At 38.5% G+C, this 24,067-nt stretch overlaps 1 protein-coding gene across 6 annotated transcripts in view; it reads left to right on the forward strand.

Annotated features, from left to right (window-relative positions):
* Positions 1–24,067, forward strand: part of ZNF106 (zinc finger protein 106) — a 43,576-nt gene that overhangs the window by 14,734 nt on the left and 4,775 nt on the right. For 5 of the 6 annotated variants that reach the window (XM_049825175.1, XM_049825174.1, XM_049825172.1 and 2 more), the window contains 18 exons: positions 1,719–1,916; positions 4,147–6,252; positions 6,944–7,568; positions 8,471–8,540; positions 9,267–9,421; positions 9,516–9,576; positions 9,900–10,241; positions 13,883–14,663; positions 15,034–15,089; positions 15,587–15,732; positions 16,032–16,166; positions 17,085–17,201; positions 18,049–18,240; positions 19,325–19,387; positions 20,309–20,428; positions 20,894–20,965; positions 22,466–22,537; positions 23,173–23,319. In XM_049825175.1, coding sequence (XP_049681132.1) covers positions 1,719–1,916; positions 4,147–6,252; positions 6,944–7,568; positions 8,471–8,540; positions 9,267–9,421; positions 9,516–9,576; positions 9,900–10,241; positions 13,883–14,663; positions 15,034–15,089; positions 15,587–15,732; positions 16,032–16,166; positions 17,085–17,201; positions 18,049–18,240; positions 19,325–19,387; positions 20,309–20,428; positions 20,894–20,965; positions 22,466–22,537; positions 23,173–23,319 — 5,458 coding nt within the window. The remainder of the gene's footprint in view (positions 1–1,718; positions 1,917–4,146; positions 6,253–6,943; positions 7,569–8,470; positions 8,541–9,266; positions 9,422–9,515; positions 9,577–9,899; positions 10,242–13,882; positions 14,664–15,033; positions 15,090–15,586; positions 15,733–16,031; positions 16,167–17,084; positions 17,202–18,048; positions 18,241–19,324; positions 19,388–20,308; positions 20,429–20,893; positions 20,966–22,465; positions 22,538–23,172; positions 23,320–24,067) is intronic. The other variant, XM_049825177.1, reaches the window with a different exon arrangement.

Below are 24,067 nucleotides of genomic sequence, written 5' to 3' on the forward strand. Positions count from 1 at the left end.
ATTTGCAGTTTGCCTTGTGTGATGACCTAAGTTAAAAATTTTAGTAGCAATGCATAGCTGTGCCATTTATGAGTGTGGAGAGGATTCTTCTGATGGCATTAGTAAAATTTACTGGTTGTATTTGGGCTATCTCATTAACCCAATAAAGATAACCAAAGTACAATATATAGTATCTGGGCTTTGAATATTTATTAGTGAGTATGAAGTGTGCAAAATGAAGTACACCCCTCTCTGGAAAATACAGACTAAATTTGTAAATTACTGGCTTTGTAAATGAAATTTATCCAAGTGTTTCATCTGAAATCAGGCTGCAACATACAAAATTAAATGTAAAAAGTATAATTTTTATGAATTTGTCTAAAATAAAACCCTCTCTAGCTGTGCCTGAATGACTGCATTGGTTAAATATCTCAACTATGTTAGTAGGAAAACCACAGATTTCCAGGATAAATAAAACATAGCTGCTGACACTCCATTAACCACTCCAGTAAGGATGTTGCCTTAGTATCTTGAGTGAACGTGCATCTTTTGATCCTTGTCTCATTTTATTTTTAACTTTTCTCTAAAAACCCAAGGTTTCATGTTTGTCTTTTTCCTTTATGGATCCCATTTTTTTGACCCCAGTTATGAACTGTGTGGTGGTATTATAATGCTACTATTACAACACCTCAGTTGCAAGTGCACCATGGGGATATGCAGATCTGCTTTTATGAATTAAATGGCAGAATTGAAGAAAGCGTTGTGGAGGCAGGCAGTGAGTCATAACTTGGTCCCATTGAATTATTTGCAGTGAACTATACTCTCATTAAGTATTTTTCTGACTTTTTTGAACTGGTTAACATATTTTCCTTATTTAGGTTTGTTATTAACAATGTATTTCCTTAACAGTGGAGTATTGAAAAGATTTGTCAGGAGAACAAGTAAGGTATTTTTAGAAATCTGAATTTCTTAAAAAAAAAAAAAAAAAAAAAGAGTAAAAAAATGTTGTAACCTTAATCCAGTATTCACTGAAACATGAGTAAAGCCATTTGTCTGACACAGCTGTCAACTTCCTCCAGCTGAAATAATTTCTGTATTTTTTAAGATAAGTTCTCTAAAGTAGAAAGCAGACCTCATGCACACTTGAACCAAATAAAGTACAGCGAACTGAAGACACCCTCCCATTACTCGCTGCACTCTGAAGTCTTTGGATTCCAGGCAGCCGTCTCAGCTGTCCCAGTTTAGGTTATGTTGTATCAGGATTGGCTGTATCCATGTACTGCCTCCTCCCTTTTCTAAATTTCACTGGGGGAAGGCTCAAGGCAAGGATTAAATGTAGAAGCTGTCACCAGGCTTCCCCAGTGCAGCTGGCACCATGGATGGGCTTCAGAGCAGCTCCTGCTAGCTCTGGAAGCCTTCCACTCTGCCTCCTCGCTCACTATGTTTCCTCTGAAAAGATTTTGAGTACAACAATTCAAGAAGAATTCCTTCTCCCAGTTAACGCAGCTTTATTAACAAGTCTTTTACCTCTTGATTGTTGGAAAAAAATCTTTTAATAACTGACCATCAAAAAGCTAGACCTTGAAAGAAAAAGCCAGAGAATTCAAGTAACTTAAATATACTGAGCAAAACCTAGTTGCCTTCAACTCAAGCACATTCAGAGGAAACAAAGTAAGATCAGAGGTACCTGCCATGCCTGTTGGCAGAGTTGAAAGTCCACCCTCTGCCTCTCTTCCTAGGGACAGCAACCATGAATGCCGGGTGTGCAGGGTGACGCTGGTGGGTTTGTCAGCATATGCCAAGCACATCTCCAGCCAGCTGCACAAAGACAATGTTCATGCCCATGACAGAAAAGAGGAAGAGAAAGAAGAGGCAGAAGAAGAATACCTTGACAAAGAACTCATTCAACTAATCAAGCAAAGGAAGGAACGGAACCGGTGAGTTTTTCTTTCTCCTCTTAGGTCATAGAATTGCTTTTAACACAGTTAGGATACGCTCCTAAGGCTTAGATGCTCATGAAATGTAAACTGCCTGTAGCCAGTGTACTTGTTATGAGAACAATCCAAGAGACCTATGTGGATATTGTAGTTTCAATGTGTAAATGTCATTCTGCTGAATGTTCACGTTCTGTTGATCTGCTACTAGTAAGGAAGTGCAACTATTTTCCGTTATGGCTAAAAACAGTCACCAGTGTGGAATCTTGTGTTTTGAGAGCCCTAATGTTTTAGTATTTGATACCATTTAACTGAAAGGCTTAATAAATGTGACAGTAGTGCTAATATTGTTTGGGGTGGGGGGTGTCTATAGGAACCTGACCTTTTAGAAACTGTTGCTGAATGTGCTTTTTTATAAAACTTTTAATCTATTCTTAAAAGGAATTGGATTGTTCTGTCAGTGTCACACTGAAATCCCATAATCCTTGAATGAAATTTCTTACCTGTTTTATCTTATTGCTTACCATTAGCTAAACATAATTCTAATGGCTCGCTATGAAATAGAAGGCTGCAGAGAGTAATAAGTATTGCCTTTTATCTTCCATGTGGCTCTGCAAGTGTGCATTGCCAATATGATGTTCCAGTTGGGAATATATTGTTTGAATAAATTTATGGCATGGTGATGGTATTAAAGGGGCATATGATTTTTGAAAGAAGCTCTTGCTTGTCATAGCTAGAAGTTTCAGTTAACATCTCCAAGTGCATAAATCTGTGGCGATTATTTGGTTTTGACACCATTCTGTCATACGAGGGTGTCCCTGTACTGCACGATGGTCATGTTTTCATATTGGTCAATGTAGGTAGCAATAATGTCACTTTTCCTGGGTTTTATGGTAAAGGAGTAATGCTGTCAGTACAGTGCTATTCTGAAGCAACTAAAATCTTAGAAAATGTCTCTCTTGGTTTGGAGGGTGAAAAAAAGAAAGTACATGGATTAAGTTACTAATACAGCAAAATTGTTTCCATTAGATCATAATCTAGTTGAGTCAGCTCCTAGAGTTTACAGTATCACTTAGAGATCGTTTCTTTGAATTCTTGTCTTAGAGCTCACTTTATCTTATGCAGTAGACCATTTCCTGTTAGTAATTATTTGTGCATCTTTTAGCAAAACTGGAATGTGTTGAAAACTTAAAGGGTGGTACAATATGAATTTTCCATTTACTCAAATCCATTGTTTCTGAGCAGTAGTGTGAAAGTTTCCTGTCTTCCTTGTCCAGCGATCTGGAATGAATGTATTCCTGTGATGTCAGGAAGAAGCATTTCTATAATCAGTTTTTAGAAAAAGTTCTAAGAAAAACTTTTCACTTCGTAGAATAAATACTTAGAATGTTTAGACTGCTTACCCTGGGAATAGCTGTTGGTGTTGAGGTAGCATTTATCTTTAAACGTACATGTGATAATTTACCACGTGTTTATGGGAAGTTGCCAAGCACAAGTACTATCCAAAGGGCAGTAGTTAGTGCTTCTGGGAGGCTCATACAGACTCAGTATTGCATGCTGTGGACTGTTCCAGTCTGTTGGTTAGAACAAGAGAAAATATATTTGTATCTGAGGTACAACTTCTGTGGACATTTTATATCTGTGTTTGAACTTAAGTTTTATAAACTGAGGTATGATCTCAGGTTTTTTTTCTCCGTTAAGTAGAATAACTGCTTTTCTCAGCCTAACTTGCCTTCTATTTTGTATCAGTTCACTTTAGTTATGCCATCTAACACCAACAGAATAGTCTTCAGAAAAAATAATCATCTCGCTACTATTGAATTTTTCATCTGTCAAGATTACTGAAATTACAAAGATTATACAACAGAAAAGCTTATTTTTCATTTGTTTCTTATTAGCCCAATAACTAGTAAATAGAAAGGAATATTATCTTCTGAGTTAAACAGAAATATTTAAGAATTAGTCTATTAAACTGTCCCTGCACCAGATCAGTTGTTCTTGTAAGAGGAATTTTGAAATATCATATTTAAATAAAGGTACAACATTAGTTTTTAAGGTCAGACACTACAGAAGCCTGAACAGTAAAGCAGCTAAATAAGTTATCTGTTTCTTTTTATGGGGAAAAAAAATATAAAAAATTCTTTCCAGTGCAAATAAAACGCATGAGGATTGTGCACTGTTGGATTTCAGTGGAATGGCATCAGAATTTAGGTTATTCTCAATTGTTTTGTAGGCAAGCTGAACCAAGCTGTGCAAACCAAGAATTAGAATGTGATGATAGGAGATCACAGAGAAGGCGAGAAGAAAGATCTACTTACAAAGAAAGAGAAGCTTATGATCAGTCATCGTGGCATCATCATAATGCATCACAAAGGGACTGGAAGTGGGAAAAGGATGATTATATTAGTCCTAGACAAGGCAAATTTTCACACTCTCAGAGGAACCTTAATATAAACAGACACTCAGGTGGCCCAAGGGGACGCTCTGTGTGGCACCAAAATGTTTCAGGAAGCTCTTCAAATCGGCATAACTATGGGAATTCTGGAAATGGTTGGCATTCAAGTGGACGGGGAGGAGGAGGAACATCAAATTGGCATCACAGTGCCAGGGAGAGAAATTCTACTTGGCACTCAGAAGGAACAGGTCATTTTTCTAGCTGGAATTCCAAGAGTTATGGAGGAAACTGGAAATCTAGTCCTCATGGTGCAAATAGCTGGAATTTTGGAAGCTCAGGAGATACATATTCGGTAGAGCCAATTAAATATAATAAAGAAAGATATGTATGGCAGCGGCAGGAGAAGGACACTGATGTTCTGCCATACAGAAAAGATCGAAAAAATAAGAGTGACTTGCTTGATTTTACTAGTGATAATCTTCCTTCTGAGGGGGCGTTGGATTTTGGTACATTGAAGCAACCAGAAAGCAAAACTTCAAGAGCCAGTGGAAAAAGTGGCAGTCCTTCCAGAGATAAAACATATCGCTGGACTCCCTACCCATCCCAGAAAGCTGCAGAGCAGCAACCACGGTCTGAAGATAATGTTTCTAAAACTTCAGATAAAATGGATTCTGTATTTATACCTCTTACTGATTCATCAGTGAAAGGAAAAACTTGTGAAGCCAATGTTAGCCTTTCAAAACTTAAAAAACGGGAAGCATCTTCCCCTTCTAATGTAACCTCAGATCACCTTGATTCTTGCAAGGTAATGAAAGACTGTTCCAGTGGTGAAAAGCCTGACAAAGGTGATGGCAGAAGTAATAGGATGCCATCACTGAAATCCCCTCTTCTGAATATCACAGATACAAAATTATCTTCCCCAAAGCAGGACACAAACAGTCTCTTAAAAAATGTCAGGCTTCTGTTATCCTCAACTAATGGCGAAGAGCAGAATCATTTGAATGCACTGAACCTGGAAACAAACAGTTTCTCCTCTTATTCATCAAAGCTGCATGGTGCTTGTGCTGGTAACTTAAAAGGCAGCAAAGATGTGCTTGGTAGCAATCTTGGAGAGCCTGTTAATAACTTAACTGAAGCAGAACAAACCCCCAAAGATGTTCAGTCCAGCCATTCCTTGCAAAATGCTCCCCTAAGCTCTTGCAAGGATACAGGTGACCAGAATAGGGAAGAAACTGGGAAAGCATCACCAAAGAATGAGTTCAGACTAGATTCATTAGAAGATGTGAGTGACGATGATTTAATGGGAAGTGCGAAGTCAGAAGCAAGGGCTGAAAAGTTGGGTTCTTCCGTTAGTTCTTGTTTACCCTGTGACACTTCAGAAGGTAAACCTGCCACCTCTGAAAAGGAAGATGATGAAAAGCTGGCTGCTTCAAGTGTTGCTTCTGCTGATCTAAAAGATTCTACGTTTCAGATGGAATCCACAGTTTCTCTGTCAAGTGGTCAGGACCATTTGCATGTGGATTTGAAAACCTCCTCACAGGATGGAGAAGGGGATGAAGAGCGTGTCAAGTCACATGATCACTTTGAAATGGAAGGTTTTGAAAATCCTTCAGAGCATGAGCTGCAAAAAGGAGGAAGCCAGTCATTAGGCCTCCTTCTTCCTGATTTAAGCAAACTGGGCCTCCCTGCCTCTCTGCAAAGAGACCTGACACGACATATTAGTCTGAAGAGCAAAGCCGGGACACATCTTCCAGAGCCCAATCTCAATAACGCACGGCGCATTCGGAATGTGAGCGGCCATCGGAGAGGCGAGATTGAGAAGGAGTCAGGGCTTAAACCCACCCTCAGGCAGATTCTTAGTGCTTCCCGGCGAAATGTAAACTGGGATCAAGTCATCCAGCAGGTAACCAAGAAGAAACAGGAACTTGGCAAAGGTTTACCAAGGTTGGTATCTTTCAGATCTAACCATGCCTCTGTGTGTGTGTGTTGAGGGGGGAGGGTTGTTTTTCTCCAAATCTGAAATGAATTCCACAATCCTAATTAGGCTTCAAAATGAAGCTTGCTATACCACGATCTTTTGCATATACAAATAACTTAGAGTTTTTATGATTGCTTGCTGCTGTGGATGTCTATCCATAGATAAGTGATAGTAGTCTGCTGCTCAGAAAAATTTTGATCAGTTCATAATTGTTGCTTAATATCTGAATACGGACACTAGCAATGTATTTGCTTTTCAAGTTCTAGTAAGTGGAAGAATGTAAAAATGCAATCAGGTTGTGAATAATGCTGTGACAGTTGCTTATTTCTTCATTTATTCAGGACTATGAGAAATGCTTGCATTGCTGCAGGCAGAATAAATGCTCCCTTTTCATTTGTTAATCTTTTAATCTGATACACAGTTTGGTTTCTGACTTGGAAATCATGCTGTTGGTTCTTAGCCACTAAATCTAATTTTGTGATACACAAAAGATACTTCATTGCCAGATGAGACGGAAAGCACAGAATACCAGTGGAATGAGTTGCCAGATCTCTTAAAGCAGTACCGTACCGTGCATTTGGGGAAGTGGGAGGCTTTGTTTCTAGATTTAGCTGGCTTGTTACATGTGTATTTATTTTTCTTTTTATCTTGTTAAAGGTTTGGCATAGAAATGGTGCCTCTTGTTCAAAATGAGCAAGAGGGTCTAGAACTCGGTGAAGAATCTGATCTGTCTACTCTAGAAGGATTCCAGTGGGAAGGGATTTCCTTAGCAGTGCCTGGCTCAGCCAGAAAACGTAGCTTTTCTGAAAGCAGTGTCATTGCAGACAGAAATCCTTCTGCTTATAGCTTCTTCAGTGAACAAGCCAAAATAAAAGAAAGTGGGCAAAGGCAAATAATTGCAGCCAGCCACTCACATCACATAACATCTGGGTATGAGGCAAGCGCTGATATTGAGGCTGATATGAAACGGGAGACATCTTCTCTTCCTTTACCACCATTTATATCTGAAAGAACTGAGACTAGTGGAAGGAGACACAGCCTACAGGCCACCTCTGAGGTCACAGGCCTCACAAAACAAGACCAGGAGAGCCCAGAGAAGAGAACGCCTCTTCTTGAAAAACAAAATGTACTAGAAATCTCAGAAGAAAATCGTCCAGCTTCAAATAATGCTTCGCTTCTTGCAGTGTCTAATAACATAGATGCAGCTACAGACAGTAGCTGCACATCTGGTACTGAGCAGAATGACAGCCAAGGAATTGGAAAGAAGCGAAGAGCAACTGGAGTAAGTGTGCAATTTTGTTCAGCTTTGGTGTGCTAAAAATGTTTTTTTTCCCCTGTCAATGGTCACTTGACCTTGGAATCATCTCTGCAAGGAGGACTTTCTCCATTTGATTGTCTTGTACATTGATAGCCTCAAACTAATTTGCTTGTTTGACTTAATTTTCTTTAAGAATCTTTTCCATTTCTATTTTCCATTTTATAGTCATGCAAGACTTCTGCTTAATCTTTTTTAATTAGTAGGAATGGCAAATGTTCTTTAATTTTGATTTGGTAACTGGCATGCTGTGCTGGGAAATGAGAGCTATTAAAATATTTCTGTGGAAGTACTTGATGTTGTAGCAACAGTCTTGGTGTTTCAAAACTTTAAATGGAAGCTAGGCTGTAGTAGAAATTTGTTTTCCTTAGAATGTTCCTGGTTTTATGGTCAAGCAAGGAACGACAACCCTTTTTACAAAATTATGTACTTAAAATGATATCCTTAAATCTGAATTTATTTCATTGTCCTGTCTTGGACTTACCCAAAAGGGAAAAAAAATGTTTCTGATCAAAATCCTCAAAATGGGTTTGTTAAATTCAGACAGTGATAATTTTAATTCCTCTAGACTTTCAACTAAAACCGTAGAGCAGAAAATTTGACCCAAGTATGGCCTTAAATATCTGAGCAAGTAGAAGGCTGTCAGCTTATTTAGTATTTCTAGCTGAGATGAAAACATGGCACTCACTTTGCTGCTGTCCCTCTTTTAAGGGCAGAGGGAAGGATGAGTTATACGAGAATGTGCAAAATCAATTGTATATTCTTCTTTGTGGGTACAGGTAATGGTTGAAAAGACAGTGGATGGTTGCCTTTTTAATTTAGGCAAAATTGCTCTTGTAACTTTTGTTAATAAATGATTTTACTTGCAGGAGGGATCTTCTCCTGAAATCCCTAGTCTAGAAAGAAAGAATAAGAGAAGAAAAATCAAAGGTAAAAAGGGTAAGTGAATATCATACATATGTGCATCTAGTATAGGGGTTATAAATACCTAGTAGTATTTTGACTTGGCTAAAATGGTAGTTACTTAATGTTACTTTGGTGCTTCTTGGGCTCTTACTGAAGATCACAGGGTGGACTGCTCTCAAGTCTGCAACGCTGAAGAGTCCCATCTTAATTTGTCAGAAGTTACTTGTAAGAGAAGACTTTGTGCCTCCTTTTTTTTTTCAAAATCATCCTAGATAGTAAATGATTTTGTATCATTGGGTTCTTTCTCTCTTAAGCTGCCTTTCCTTGGCTTCTGGATTAACTGAATAATTTAAATCTTGTTTAGCTTAAATTTGCCCTTGCCTTTTAGATTATATTAATGGAAAGTGTGTATTTGTACTTCATGTACATGTATACTTCAAGAAGAGATCTTTGTGGAGGAGATTGACTTTGTTCAACTACACTAAATCAGTGCTGGCAAAGCTATGATGGAAATGGTTACTAGAGTCACGGCTGAGATTGTATGAAGAGAAATACTCAACTTTGCTCTTCTTTCATGTAGACATGGCTATTCCTGTGCGTAGATGTTCCTTTTCAGCTTCTTGTATGACTATTAATGCTTGACCTAATTTATGGGTTTTTTACATTCTGAGGTGGTAGTATTTATTGAGATACATTAAAATACATTACATGTGATATTGTCAAGTACAGTTACACTCCTATGTTTTGTTTCTTTTTCAGAACGTTCTCAGGTAGACCAGTTGTTGGCTATTTCGCTGAGGGAAGAAGAGTTAAGCAAGTCCCTGCATAGTGTGGACAGCAGTCTCCTGCAGGCAAAGGCTGCCCTGCAGGCTGCATATGTTGAGGTTCAACGGTTCCTTGTATTAAAGCAACAGGTAACAGTGGGCTTTTGAGACTCTCTGAACTAGAAGTTAGCAGCTTGAAAAACTGCCTTAAGTAGGACTGATTTAAACCATAACTGTTTTGTAGATAACCATGGAAATGAGTACACTGAGAAGTCAGAGAATCCAGATCTTGCAGGGGCTACAAGGTACGAGATACCATAAAACTACAACAGTCGAATGCTGACTTTCATATTCTTTGAACTCAGCATCTTTTAAAAATTGCATTTAACTTGAATTCACTCATGTAAAATGTACAATAAAATTGTAGTCTTTCAATATTGAAGTCTTTATTGTTCAAGTGTGATCTGTTGTCTTTGGTAGTGCCACCTAGTGGGTTTTTTACAAATTTTTCTCTTCCTTGTCTGTATTTCCCCAAGAAATAAGTTCTTGGGACCACTAAATTTTATTGTAAAATGTTAACATTTTTGTTCTGTTTGGTTTTTTTTTCCTCTCCTTTTTTTACTGTTAGAAACATATGAACCTTCTGAACTCTCAGAGCAACTTTCCTGCAGTGTCTTAAGTGACAGAAGAAATAGCAAATCTCAAATGGCAGCTGACTTAATTCCTGCAGGCTCCTTCCTGCCCCTTTTGGACACTTTGTCATCTTCCGTACCTCCGCTGGGGGCTTCCGTTCATGTAAACGTGCCATCACCATTCCAGTCTTCTGGCATCACACCTGCCACTCCTCCTGACTCATCAGTACAAGTTAAACGAGAACCTGTGTCTCCAAAAGGCTCAGAAGAAAATGTGAATTCTGTACTCCAGAGGTCTCCATGTGCTTCCCGAGCAGAAGAGGTGGAGCAGAAGGATGGTATGTGTGGCTTTTCTTTGTTTTGAGAGAACTAGCTTTAAGAAAATAAGGAAATTTTTTTTTTCCCCAGAAGAATGCAAGTTGGGTCTCAAACCTGCAGCCTGTTGTGCAGGGCTGAACTCCCATTAACTTGTGTAGGACTCTGTCAACTTAATAGTCTTAGAAACTGGGACCTTCTTTACAATACATCCAAAGGGATTCCACATTTTAAAATTGTTAAGCACATGCAAATTGTAGTCATATGCACCTATAGGTTTCTAGTTGTACTTTAAGAATAGAACAAACATGAATTTCAAGGTTACATCCTCTTAGAATAATTTAGTTAACAAAAAAACCCCAAACCTTAAAACCTCCCATGTAATTTTTGTCTTCTATTCTGCATCATTTAATGGGCATTGGTAGCTGAAAATCTGCCTACAAAGGAAAAATGCCTGCCTGAAGATCTTTATAAAAAATTATGACCAACTACATTAGAGTATTCTGTGTTCTTCTTGGGCCCTGCTGGACAAGCACAAAGAGTATGATTTATGATACTAAAAATAACAATCCATCTTCTCGTTATCTCCATCTCTCTAAATCCCACAGGGCTGGAGATGGTCATTCAGAGTTCATGCGATCTTATTTGTGATTTCAGTAGACAATTTACTCTAAGAAGGATGTTGGGCATTGTTCACTCATGTGAGGGAGTGGGACTGAGTAGGGCAGGGCTACCAAAGAAGGTATGTGTTTGCTTTTGTCAGGAGGAGTAACCACTGAATTAACTGAACTACTAACGTGAGAACTACTGCTTTGGAAAAATGAGATCTTAATGGCTACAGCTGAAATTGCTGACTCTTTATTTAGACAGTTTAAAACCCCTAAAACTCATGTGCTGTAGTCTGTGGTCAAAGATTTAAATGCCATTGGTACTTTCCACTGCAACTTGCTAACTGAAGATAAAAGCTCAAACATCCTTTCCTTTCCTAAGAGCCTGTGAAGCCAAGCAGGGTGACTCTAATGACAGTTGTTTGTCTGCTGTAACAATGTCACTGACCTAAACCTTTAACTTGGATAATTTGAGATAATAATTCATAAGCAAGATCCTTGGTACAGGTAAATATAGCCAACGCAATTTTTTTTTTCTTCTACTGAAGTGGAAAGAATGATTGGAAAAATCCATGCTGTACTACTTTTATAAGTGTATTTTTTTCTCAAGCACATAAGTGTTGGCTAAATTGAAGCTTAGACTTCTGTAAATACAAGAATTTGAAGGATTTTTTACCTTTTAGCAGTTTGCTTCAGACATAGAATTCCGTATAAATAGTGTTCTTTGTGGTTTTTTTAGTCACCATTGCATTTCCTGTATTCCACTGTGTTACATTACACACATGTAGTATTGTGAATTTTGCTTCATCTCTTTTTGGAGGATTTGATAGGGATTATGAAGCTCTGAGGGTGTACATTAAAGTAAACTTGGGGGGGGAGGGGGGAGAATCAGCTTTTGTGTTTGTTTGCATTGTTGAGATTCAGCTTGTAGGAAGCCACTGCCTTTCCCTCGCTTTCCCATTTTTATTGGTGTATGCCATTCTGTTATGTTTAAACATCAATGAAGAGAGGTGTCTTTTTTTTTTAAGGTTAGAATTGGAAAAATCAAAATAAAGATGTAGTGATCACTAGCTGCACTGGCATGAAGTGTCTTGCTTGCAGAAACTTCAGACTTTATTGATGTCTGTGCAGGCCCAGCAGAAGCCAAAGAGGTTTTTCAGTTTTCTCTCATAAAGATGAATGTTCAATGTATAGCTGTATTTATTACTTAAATAACTACTTTAAAAATGGCTTAATCACATTAGCATATTTGTCAGTTTCCTGCAAACTTATTTTTGACATATTAAAATCAAGAATGTTCTTTTGATGTTTGTTTGTCAAATTAATGTGGTTTTGGTATTGATCAACTTCCATATGTGCTACATTTAAAATGAGTGTCTGCCATCAAATGAATTTGGTAATTTGGGGGGAGAATAAGCATTTACCATCAGGTAAATGCTGTAATTTGAGGGAGAGGAATTCTCTCTGGGGGCAGACTGCTTTCTGGGCGTGGAACATCTGACTTATCAGCTGCCTTAGGAGGTCAGCTCAGCCTTGCCTTGAAGGAGCTGATTGCATTTTGTTTTCCCTAACTACCAGCAATCTCTCCCGCCTGTGGAACTGGGGGATTCTGCTGTCTTGCACTACCATGGTGATTTCCTACTTCCTTTTCTAACACATGCAGTACTCCAAGTGCTGAGAATAACTTTTGGTTTCAGAAATTTAAGTTTAAGTTGCAGGTTACTCTTACTTTCCTGTTTGTTTTGGTTTTAAGTGACCAAATTCCTTCCCTCCCCCTTCCTGCGGGAAATGAGGGATGCACGATGTTAGATGTTTATTCAGAATTTAAGGGTTTGTGTGCCTTCTTTCCAGTATAATTCAACACAGTAACTGTTCAAACCTTGTCTAAGCATTCACTTCTTCTGTACAGAGGGTTTTCTAACAGCTTGCAGCTGTGTATGACAGTTATGGGTTGGGGGAAAAACAGCTTTCCATTGATTTACTTTAAATATGATACACCCTACACTGTCAGCAAGTTCTAGTTTTATCTTGGAACTTCCCATCCGAGGAGGGTGTGGGGCAAGATGTTCATTTTTAAGGTGTCTCTAGCTGGATGCGTAATTCCAAAGCATCAAATTTGTACTGTGATGTGTTAAACAGTCCCAACGGCTTTGTCTAAGCATTGCTGTAGGTTTAATTTGCTGGTTTCTAAGAGACTGAAGCAGGGAAGTGTTTCAAATACTGCCAGCTTCCCATTGGCCTTGAGGGATCCCACCCAATAAATGCAGTGAACTTGAAACATCCTGTTCTGGATTGTAGTTATTGCAAATGCGACCAGGGAATTTTAGGGTGTGGGAAACACAGCTGTGAGATGCTGCCTGTGCTCTTAGCCTATTTCAGTTGAGAGGTTGGATTCATTTGTTCGTATTAGCTTCAAATTAAAATGACAGGGAGAGTATGTTTGCCCCATCGTTTAGTCCACCACAGATGAACTAACAAAGCTTACCCTGATGGCATACAGTGCTGCCATTCCCACGATAGAAGGTACGATGCTGCAGAGTAGATTGTGCATGACTCATCTACCTTGAATTAGGTCCAAGTAACTTGGTAGAAATAACTAATGCAGATGGGTTAAGCACAAGGTCTTCAAACTGTATCACTGAGCAGCTGAGATGTGTTAGGCATGCATTGGTTAATACCAGTCCTATGGCAGTGGTGACAGCTGGTAAGGGAGCACACGGTGAAGGGTGGTAAGTATCTTAAGCTGACAATGTAGGATTCACCAAAGGTTGTTTGTCGGAACTTTAAAAGCATATAGTCAGCCAGCAACTTGAATGATGTGCCCCATTCCTTTGCTTGTGGGTACACAGATAAACATTTTATGCCCCAGATATGTTTTTTAAAGGCTGGACAGCTGACTGAAATAGCAGATCTGCATGTGCACATAGCTTTCAACATGTAGGAATATGTACCTTACATGCAGAATTAAGTATAAACAGAAAAATGCAGGGAAAGCAATTTTGCATAAATATTTATTGCTGTAGAGATTGAATATAAAACTAGTCTGTTTTCTTCAGAAGAAACCAACCAGAAAACTTCAGTGTATCCAGTTATCTCTGCAACCATATCCCTATCAGAGCTGGCAGCTTGTTTCCAACACACTAATCAAGATGTTCACAAGCCTGCTGTGGACGTGGGAAAGGCTGGACTTCCAGAGAACCCTTCTCCTCATTCACTGTCTGTTTTCAGCAAGAGAGAAGCAAATGACACAGTGACTGAAAGCTTTTTACTGGATCAGTGTAGCACTTCTCTTCCAAAGCATTCAGTCCTTCTAGAAATGCCAATGGACAAAACCCCCAAATTGTCAGCAGAACCACCCGAGCAACAGACGGCAACCACTGTAGTCCCAGCAGAAAAAGGGAACAGGAGGAGGAGAAAGTTAAGGAAGAAGAAAACTCTGAGGGCAGCCCATGTGCCAGAGAACAGTGATACAGAACAGGATATAATTGAATCTAAGCCTGTCCGGAAACTCAAGGGTGGGAAGGTTCCTAAAGGAGAAAAAGTTACTACATCCACTTCTCCAAGACACGAGGATGGAGCTATGGCTCAAACAGCAAGAAACAAAGATGAGAATGACAGTGATGCTTCTCTGGAACTAGTGGAAGTTCCAGCACCCCAGTATGAGGTGGTTGATGTTCGTTCATCAGAGTCAGGAGATGAGAAACCGGACAGTCCCTCAAAGAGGGATTCACACAGCTCCGTGTATCAAGCAGTCCTAGAGGCGTCTTGCTCTGGTTATGATGAAGTGAGCTCTACCAGTGAGATTGGCACAAATTATAGGGATGATGGGAAAAGAAGGTAAGATTATTGTAGATCTCTCAAAAGTAAAAGCATTATACAGTTTTCATGAGGCCTCTCTTTTCTTTTTTCCTATTCAGAAAGTCTTACAACAGTAACTTCTAACTTCATTCAGGAGTGAAATAAGAGGGAAGATGAAAATTGCATTTACTTTTTTGGTCCAACAAATAAATGTGTCTTGTTACCTGCTAGTTTCTCTAATACAAGAACAAGGCTGCCCTCCACGGGAAGTTTGTTTTTGAGCTTATCTGTCACAGCCTATTTTCTACTAAGTGCAGAATTGTATTCTGGAGTATTACTTAAACTAATATTTTGTCTGAAAATGAGCATGCGAAGTCCAATCTTGCTACTCTTTATTTCTGTGTTACAGTGTGGCTGAGACACAGACTTCCATATCATCACTAAGAGGATCAAAGAACTCATCAGGTATACCTTTTAAGCTTTTCATCTGATACTTTGTGTATAGTATCTTGCAGGACTTTGAGTTAAGTCTGGATCAAACTGCTTCCAGAGGGGAATTCTGCCCTGAAGATAAAAACCTGCACTAAAAACTGAAGTGGGAAATGATGCATAGTCACTTATGTCATCTCCCTGAATGCTTTGTGCCTTGACCCCTCCACATCCCCCTGCCTTCTCCCACAGAAACACTTCTGCTCCACAGTCTCTGTAGAGCTGTAGGACAAACAATAATACAATCCTTTCGCTATTTTAAAGATCTTTCTGGACTTAATATCATATAAAGGTTTGTCTGGCGTTTTATATTACCTTCTGCCACTTACAAGCTCCAGCTGGGACCCACAATGAAATCTGACTTGAAGGTGCTGAGCCCACTAAATAGTTCTGCTCTTGAGGATGCAAACAGCAGTTGTGTATTTGCTTGAGTGTGTTCCCATAATCAAAGTACATGTGTCTCTGTCCTACAGAAGTGTCTTCGGAGCCAGGTGAGGATGAAGAACCTACAGAGGGAAACTTTGAGGGACACCTGGCTGCAGTGAATGCTATTCAGATTTTTGGGAATTTGTTGTATACCTGCTCAGCAGACAAAACTGTTTGTGCCTACAATCTGGTTGTAAGTAAGGTTGTAGGAATCGTGTTATATTAATTGCAGTCACAAAGTTGCAGTTCTGTTTTTGTAAAGCCTTACTATGTAGTTAAGGAATCAGCTGCTTTTTCACATGTGTAATTTTTTTTAATGCTATTCTTTTCTTCAAACCTCTCTTCTCTCCCTCCCCAACGCCTTCTCCCTCTGAAAGGGGTGAGGGGAGATAGATTGCTGCATGTTAGCTGTCCTACCCTACTCTGTCAGGTACAGATCCTGAGGGGCATTTTAGGCCTTTATGTTGACAGACCCTATGCTTTCCTTTCTAGAGCAGGAAGTGTGTGGCCATCTTTGAAGGACATACTTCAAAAGTGAACTGCCTCCTGGTCACTCAGACAAATGGAAAGAATGCTGCACTCTACACTGGCTCAAGTGACCACACTATCAACTGTTACAATATCAAGGTACTCAAGCTCTGCGTTGATTAACATGTACTGCATTTTTATGCCAGTGTTTATTTGCAAATATAAATGAAAAAAGCCTTTTAAACCTGTATGAGCTGGACATGAGCTCCACTTCATACCTCATTAGAGTGGAGCAGGGAAAACAAACAAACAAACAAAAAACCAACCCAGCAAACCATTAAGTTATTTACTATCTTAATATTTTGGCTAGCATGTCAGCAGAGTCTTTGCCAGAACAGCATGATGGGATCCTGAATGTTGGGAACATCAAAGTGCAGGTTGGTTGTCTGGCCATGAATATCATATTTGTCTTGCTGTATTTCTAATTTCATTGCTTATGGAAGGCACTGCTCTCTTTGTAGAGCAGCTATAGAGAGAATAGGCTATCGGTTATTCTGAGGGCAGGTGGAAGAGCAGAATGAGACTTCCTGAAGCTGGACTTTTAAGGATAAATGATAGGAAGGTTTGTCTATCCTGTGGCTTGAAGGACTAGAAAGCAAATATCTGCTTCAGGGGGCAAACTGCCAGAGTTTTTTTTACTCTTAAGCTGATGATTCATGGCAATTCGCTGTGGGGGACTTCATGGGGATTCCTCAAACTCAAGCATGTAACAAGGTGTTTTTCATATATATAGTCTGTACTCTGAACTTCTATATGCATTAGGGGTTGTGACTAAAATAAAGCTTTTATGGTTATAACTGGTTGCTGAAGTACAGTCAAGTCTCAGAGATGGGATTGAGCTGTTTAAAACCAGGATCAAACTGCCACGTAACACTAGACTTTCAGATGTTTTTCTCCACCAGCTCTGTTAGTGCAAAAAATGCAGCTTGTAGGTGAAAATCGTCATTCACTTTAGGCTTTTTTCCCTGAATTGTTTTGAGTTAATGAAAAGCTTTAAATACTTCTTCCTATTGCCAGACCAGAGAGTGCATGGAGCAGTTTAAATTGGAAGATCGAGTGCTCTGTTTACATAGTAGATGGCGGATCCTTTATGCAGGCCTTGCAAATGGCAGTGTGGTTACTTTCAGCATAAAGGTTAGTTTGTTTAAATATTGGCACCTAAAAGCCTGTTGTGATGCTCTTTCTCTCCACTTTGTGTTTCTTTCCATTCTTTCTTTTTGAGTAGTAAGTGTATTTGTAATTAAATTATTTTGGTGTAAGTGGGCACTGTTGGGCCCTTTTGGTCCTTTATTTTGTCAGTGCACAAAGCTGTCCCATCTCCCCTTCCCTCTGGTTACCTCTTAACTGCTGTGTTGCTGTCACATTTTTCCTTAAGGTTCCACCTGGCCTACCAATCATGTGTCATGAGAGTTTTCTGACACAGGTGATTATTTGTGAATCCCCCTTTCTTGCCCATCAGAGTAGTGTGAGACACTTTAATGTGTTGTTGATTTTGCCCGCTCCATTTGCGGTTATAGACTCATTCACATGTTTTCTGGCAAAGAGGCTTAATTAGCAGTCCCCGTGATATTTAAAAGTGAATACAAATCATTATTTAAATAAATTATTTTTCTGATTATTCTTTTCATAGATCCTAGACTAATTTCTCAAATTTATCCTTACAAATTTATCCATTTTTGCATTTTTCTTATAATACTATTTCCTCTCATTGTTCTAACTCAGAAGGAGGATTTACTGGACCTTTGCTACTCATGAAATATTTTTTTTTTAAAAGACAGAAAATTGAAGCCTAACATAAGGAGTTATATCCTTGATTTGGAAACTTGGTTGTTAAGATGCAGCTCTTACCACTGCTGAAATGGTGTCTTATTAAACTGAAATCAGATGCTATAACAAGTACAACACAAAAAGGATTCGGTGGTCTAGTCAGTGTCATAGCAAAGTTTTAATTCTTAAATACCATTTTTTCCTACCGCAACAGAACAACAAGCAGGTTGATACCTTTGAATGCCATGGCCCTAGAGCGGTGAGCTGTCTAGCCACAGCTCAGGAAGGAGCACGCAAGTTGTTGGTAGTGGGCTCCTATGACTGCACCATCAGTGTGCGAGATGCACGGAACGGGCTGCTTCTCAGAACCCTGGAAGGTCACAGCAAGACTATACTCTGCATGAAGGCAAGTGTCTCTGAAAATACGTTTTTGAAGAAGAATGCTTAAAATGGTGTGTTTTTTCTTTTCCTTCCTCATCTGATAGTTAGCAGATTGTGGTAGGAATTAGAGGATTTCTCTATTTTAAATGATAAAAACCGAGTAATTTGGTAGGAAAATTGTCTCTGGCTGCTGCCATATCTCATGTTCCCAGCAAAACTGTTGGGGTTGTGTTTGTAGGAGGCATGATTATTTCATGTTGTTAGAAGATTCAGGAATCTTGAAATGTGAGTTTGCCCACAGAGAGAAAGTTGGTGAGAAGATGGCAGCTAGTTTTCATGTACCCTGATTGTACAAGCCTCAGAGGAAACTGGAAAAAAAATGTAGCTCTGGAGAAGTATTCTTCTTTTTTAATAGAAGAATCACTAACACTTATTTACAGGTTTCTGGCTTCTGAGATTACAACCTGGAACATACGCTTGTCTGACTGCTTTGCTGTGACCACTATCATGTAACAGATGGGGGATGACTTCCATAAATTGAATTTGTCACTTTAGATATTATGGTGCAGTGGCATAGCCTTTTTTGTCCTGTGGACTATCCTAGTCCTGCTTGCATAGCAGCATACTGTGGTCCTTTCTTGATCCATGATGGATCTGTTAAGCTTCCTTTCTAGATTAGTACTTGTCAGGAGCACCATGTTACGTGACCAGGATGTAAGTACACAGCACAGCCAATATTTCCAGGAAACAATGGGCTTTACTGTGCATGTGCAGAGCAGCATTCTACATTCAGTTTGTTTGGTCCCTGATCTGCTGCTGAGCTGTCCCTGAGAATAGTCCATAGATAGGATGAGTTAGCCTAGTGGGCTGCAAGTTAACTGCTTCTAATATCAATTGTGAAGTGTCAAAAGTCATCATTAGGATAGCATAGTACATTTTCTATCTCTTATGTGAGGAAGTCAGTGCATGCTTTTTTTTTTATAGTCTGTTGATTTTAACTGTCAAATTTAGGAAATACTACAGTACAACTTTAAACTGAACAGTGTCTTAATGTTTTGCTTGTCCATTTCCATATCTGTTACAAAAATAAAACTTTTTTGTTTTGTAAGGTTGTGAATGATCTGGTATTCAGTGGCTCCAGTGATCAGTCTGTCCATGCCCACAACATTCACGTGAGTCTCGTGAAGTTGGAATGACTTTTGCTATTAAGGCAGTGAATTTCTGTGCTATAAAGTCAGTATTTCCAGAATTTTTGACTGACTGGTGGGGCAAATTGCTTCCAGAAAAGGAAGTCATATGATTTTGTTAATGTAACTATGTACTATAGCTAACTAAGGAGAAATGCAGAGGATACATAAACATGCTGACTCTTGTAATATCATATGCAATATCTTTTTGTCTGGGGATCTTGCTTTTGCAAATATTACTACAAACATGCTGATAATGTGGAAAGGGTTCAGAGCAAAGCAATGTGAGAGATTCTGGTGGGGGAAGAGTTTCTTTGTTACAGGAAAACTTGAGGAATGCAGCGTTCCAAGCTAGCTGGTTCAAAGGCTGTTAAACTGTTGTGAATGCTTTGTCTCTAGCCTGCCATTGTGTTCTTCTTTTACACCATCTTTCCTCTGTGCTAGCAGAAGCATTCATGTAGCTATTCGATAAGTTAGATTAAGAAACTAATCAGAGGTAAATTTTAATTGACAAAAAAAATCATGTATTTCTTTGTATTTAGCTAAATTTGCCCACTGCTCCTTGTGGCTACATAAATACTGCTGGTACTAATAGCATAGTACTAGTTGGAGGGTAGGTGGGAACATGTAACTAATGATGGAAAGAGAAGTAGATGTTTTCCATAGTGGCATGCGTTTCTGTTGTACTGGAATGGCTCTGTGTTAACATGGCAAAGAAAAGGATAAGTAGTATTTGATCACAATCTAGAAGTGCCTTCACAGGAAAAGCAAGTCTAATAAAGGGTGTTTCCATTTTTTGACTAGTAAGCATTGAAGCTAGCTACCCTATCAAGGTTAGGTAAAACTGTTTTGTTTTGTTTTATTAAAAAAACAAACATCTATTTGCCTTTCTTTTTATTGATGCAGACTGGAGAGCTGGTACGGATCTATAAAGGCCATAACCATGCAGTAACAGTTGTGAACATTCTTGGGAAAGTAATGGTGACAGCATGTCTGGATAAATTTGTTCGTGTTTATGAGCTACAGGTAAGAAAATAGATGGTCACTAATGACATTTACCTAATATGGGTTAATTAATTATTTTGAAGTCAAATAGAAGTCATCTTTGTGCTTACTGGTCTCTCCCCATCCCTCTCTTTCCTGTCACTCAGAATATATAGTTGTCTCTCCAGCCAAAATACATGGGTTTTAAAGAATATAACCTAAACCACTCCTTTAGAACCTGAGTTATCCTAAGAGAGTGTCGGCTCAGAAAAGTGGGGAAATGTTAGTTTTGTCTGCTGAAAGACCAAGTGCTTAGTTGGATGAAAAGACTCACAGAAGTCACGTGAGGAAAAGTGAGCTTTCACGGTGGCTATGAAGTTTGGAGTCCACCAGAGGAGTTTAGTTGCTACTCAGAAAACTGCTCTTGGAAGCATTGTCATTTGCATGTCTGTGAAAAATGGCTATTAACTGTCATGCTATTAAATGTCTGTTTCTGTTTCTTTCAAGTCGCATGACCGCTTGCAAGTCTATGGAGGCCACACAGATATGATCATGTGCATGACCATCCACAAGAGCATGGTAACTTCCTTCTTTTCGCTAGTCTCAAAGTGAAGGTTGTAATTTCCACAAGCATATACAAGACAGTTTAATTTTTTCAGATAATGAAATCGACCTGCTGTCTGACTAAGAACTTAGAAATGTCAGTCAAAAAATCACATTGCTGTCACAGCTTTGTATTTATGTAATATTATTGTCTGAGGAAAAATTACCTTCTAGCTTACTGTAGTCTTAAAACAGTAGTTCTGTTTACGGTGATGGTTGCAATGAAGAGTTTAGAAATAGTAAAATATTTCCTCTTTTCAAGCATCAATCCTGTTTGACTTTTGCTCAAGAGAGTCACACAGATGCTAGAGAAAAACTTCACCCATAGTCAAACCTCTAGTAACCTTTGATAGAACCTAAACAAAGGTATGCAATTGATTTAGGTGCACAGATTTCTTCACGCATCTGCCCTGCACAATAGGTTTTAGAAGCACTTCTGGATAAATAACTTGCTTAAAATAGTCATTGAAAGCAGTTATTTGCCTGCATGTGTAGGAATTTGTTTGCAAACTTTACTTCACATTGTAAAATAAGAGGTATAGTAATGATCTATAATAACGGAAGAATCAAGTGTAACAGAACTGATCTCCTACTAGTGGGAATATATACTGCCCAGGCTTCACTTCTCGTGTGAGAGAGATGGAAAGCCAAGTGCATTCAGGCTGTGTGCTTACAGTCTGAGGCTTGAACTGTCCCCCAGCAATAGTCTGTTTTGGGCATTCTCAGATGAAAGTTTTGAGATGAGAAGCTTAGTGACGAGTGAAAGATTATAATTTTCTGTAGTAGTCTTAGTAGTATAGTCTCTTACACACAGCATATTGGTTCTTATATGCTAGTGATGAATTTTCAAGAGACAAAAAGACTTGAACAAAAATAACAAATGAAATCTTCATCTTGCAGAGTTTTCTGTATTATGTGAGGACTTTTTTTAATGATGAATATCCTTTACGGGACTATAAGCGTCTGACATTTTCTTTCTAGAGGACAATTTTGTGTGGACCATTTGCCAAAAAAAGGGTTTTTTTAAGATGTCATTTTGCCTACCTTTTCAGGATCTGCATCAGTCTTCTCTTTCTGAAATTCTGGTGTTCTTCCTCATCCTTCCTCTCTATCCCTTTTTGATATACATATAACTGGTTAAGTCCTGGAAATATGTTCAACTTGATGTTTACACCTAACTTTTTTCACTTCAGTGGATAGTAACATATTTTAAAGTTTTCGAACTTTTAAACGCTTGACACTATCAATGATAGAAGTTATGGACACATGTCTTATTTGTTAGTAGGTTTTTGTAAACTATGAATGCAAATCTTAAAAGAATTAGGTTGGACCCATATTTTAAATTTAGACGCCTTGCATGTTGATATTTTATTGTTTTTCACCTAATATATTCTACATGAAGCCTCCTTCAAAATTTGACGACTTTCTTTTTTGTATTATTTCCAGCTTGCTTATCCACAAATGTTTCTTTTACAGATCTACACTGGATGTTATGATGGCAGTGTCAGAGCTGTGAGGCTTAATCTGATGCAGAATTATCGTTGCTGGGTAATGAGCAAAATGTTTTTAGCCTTCTTTGTTACAGTTTTAGACTAATTTTCTAGGGGTGGTTGCTACTTAGTCTTGGATATCTTGACCTTTAATTTATTATAATTCAATAATATTTTTTAAATGTATATGTACATTTTAAATGTAAGTATATATTACTAGTTCAGTTTTTCATGGTCTTTAGTATATGTGTATTCTTTGAGGCAAGTTGATAGTAGCATCTTAAATTCTCTTTTTTCCTGGCAATTTTTAGATAGTGACATGTAACTGTTTAAAACCAAAAACTTCAGCTGAGTGACATAGAAAAACTAATTTACTCTGCTAAGTAAATTTAATTAAATTCCCAATGACTCCATCTCAGGTGAGCTTAAATCTCCTAAAGGCTTAGTTCCTTTCTTCCTCCTGCCATTCTCACTGATGGTCCGGGCTTGGCTAGAGGCAGGAAGAATCTCTGTAAAGCTATAATTAAAGTAATAGAGACCATTGAGGATGGAAATGAAATAAGATTAAAAAGTTACAGGAGGTGACACATGTGTGAACAGTCTTCATAGAATATTGTGAAGTTGCAAGAAGAAAAGCATTAGCTAAAATTCTTTTCCCTTCCCTGGCTTATTCCGGCATGTTTTTTCTACCAGTGGCATGGATGTTCACTGATCTTTGGAGTTGTGGACCATCTGAAACAACACTTGCTAACTGACCACACCAACCCAAATTTTCAGACCCTAAAATGTCGTTGGAAGAACTGTGATGCTTTCTTTACTTCCAGGAAAGGTTCCAAGCAGGTATGTGTTTGAACTAACGTGGTTGTATTTGGTAGTATAAAGTACTTTATATCACCACAATTGTGGGACTTGATCCTATTTCTAGTGAAAAGGGTTAAATTCTTCTAGTCTTTACAGACTTAACTGCATACTGTAAGAGTCATAACAAGGCTGATAGGGTTCAGTTCAACCTGTGACAGATGAAGAGTGCAGCTAAGTATGATAACTTGAGATATGGTCAATTTAAAACAGTTTGATCCTAAAATATTACATGGAAATGATAAAATGCTTGAAATAATAGAAGAAATTCTGATAACTATACTCAAGATGTTATTAAGTTTTTGTAGGAAAAATATATTTTTAAGGTGAACAAACATCAGTCTTGAAACAGGTTTTTATCCTCTTAATTTTTATCCATCACTACCCCCCTTCATTGTTGTGGATGCTGTTGCTGTTTATTTTTCACATGGGATTGGTTTTGCTAACAATCTTTAAATAAGTAGTGCATAAATTTCTGAGTAAATGTTAGTACAAATGGGAAAAAAGATGAAGATGTAAGAGTTGGATTAAGTGGTGTGGAAGGTGTTGGGGGGTGGGTGGAAGGAGGGTGGTTACCTACAGGCGGATTGGTAAAAGTCCACATTTTACTCCTTGGCAATATAAACTACATTCCTGTTGAATGGTTGTCAAAATACACAATGGAAGGAGGTTTCTTTGAGAACTATGAAGCAGAAGTAGAATCCTTTAATTTCTCTTTAAGCGCTGGCTT

This window comes from Accipiter gentilis, chromosome 22, assembly GCF_929443795.1.
Source record: "Accipiter gentilis chromosome 22, bAccGen1.1, whole genome shotgun sequence".
Lineage (NCBI taxonomy): Eukaryota > Metazoa > Chordata > Aves > Accipitriformes > Accipitridae > Astur > Astur gentilis.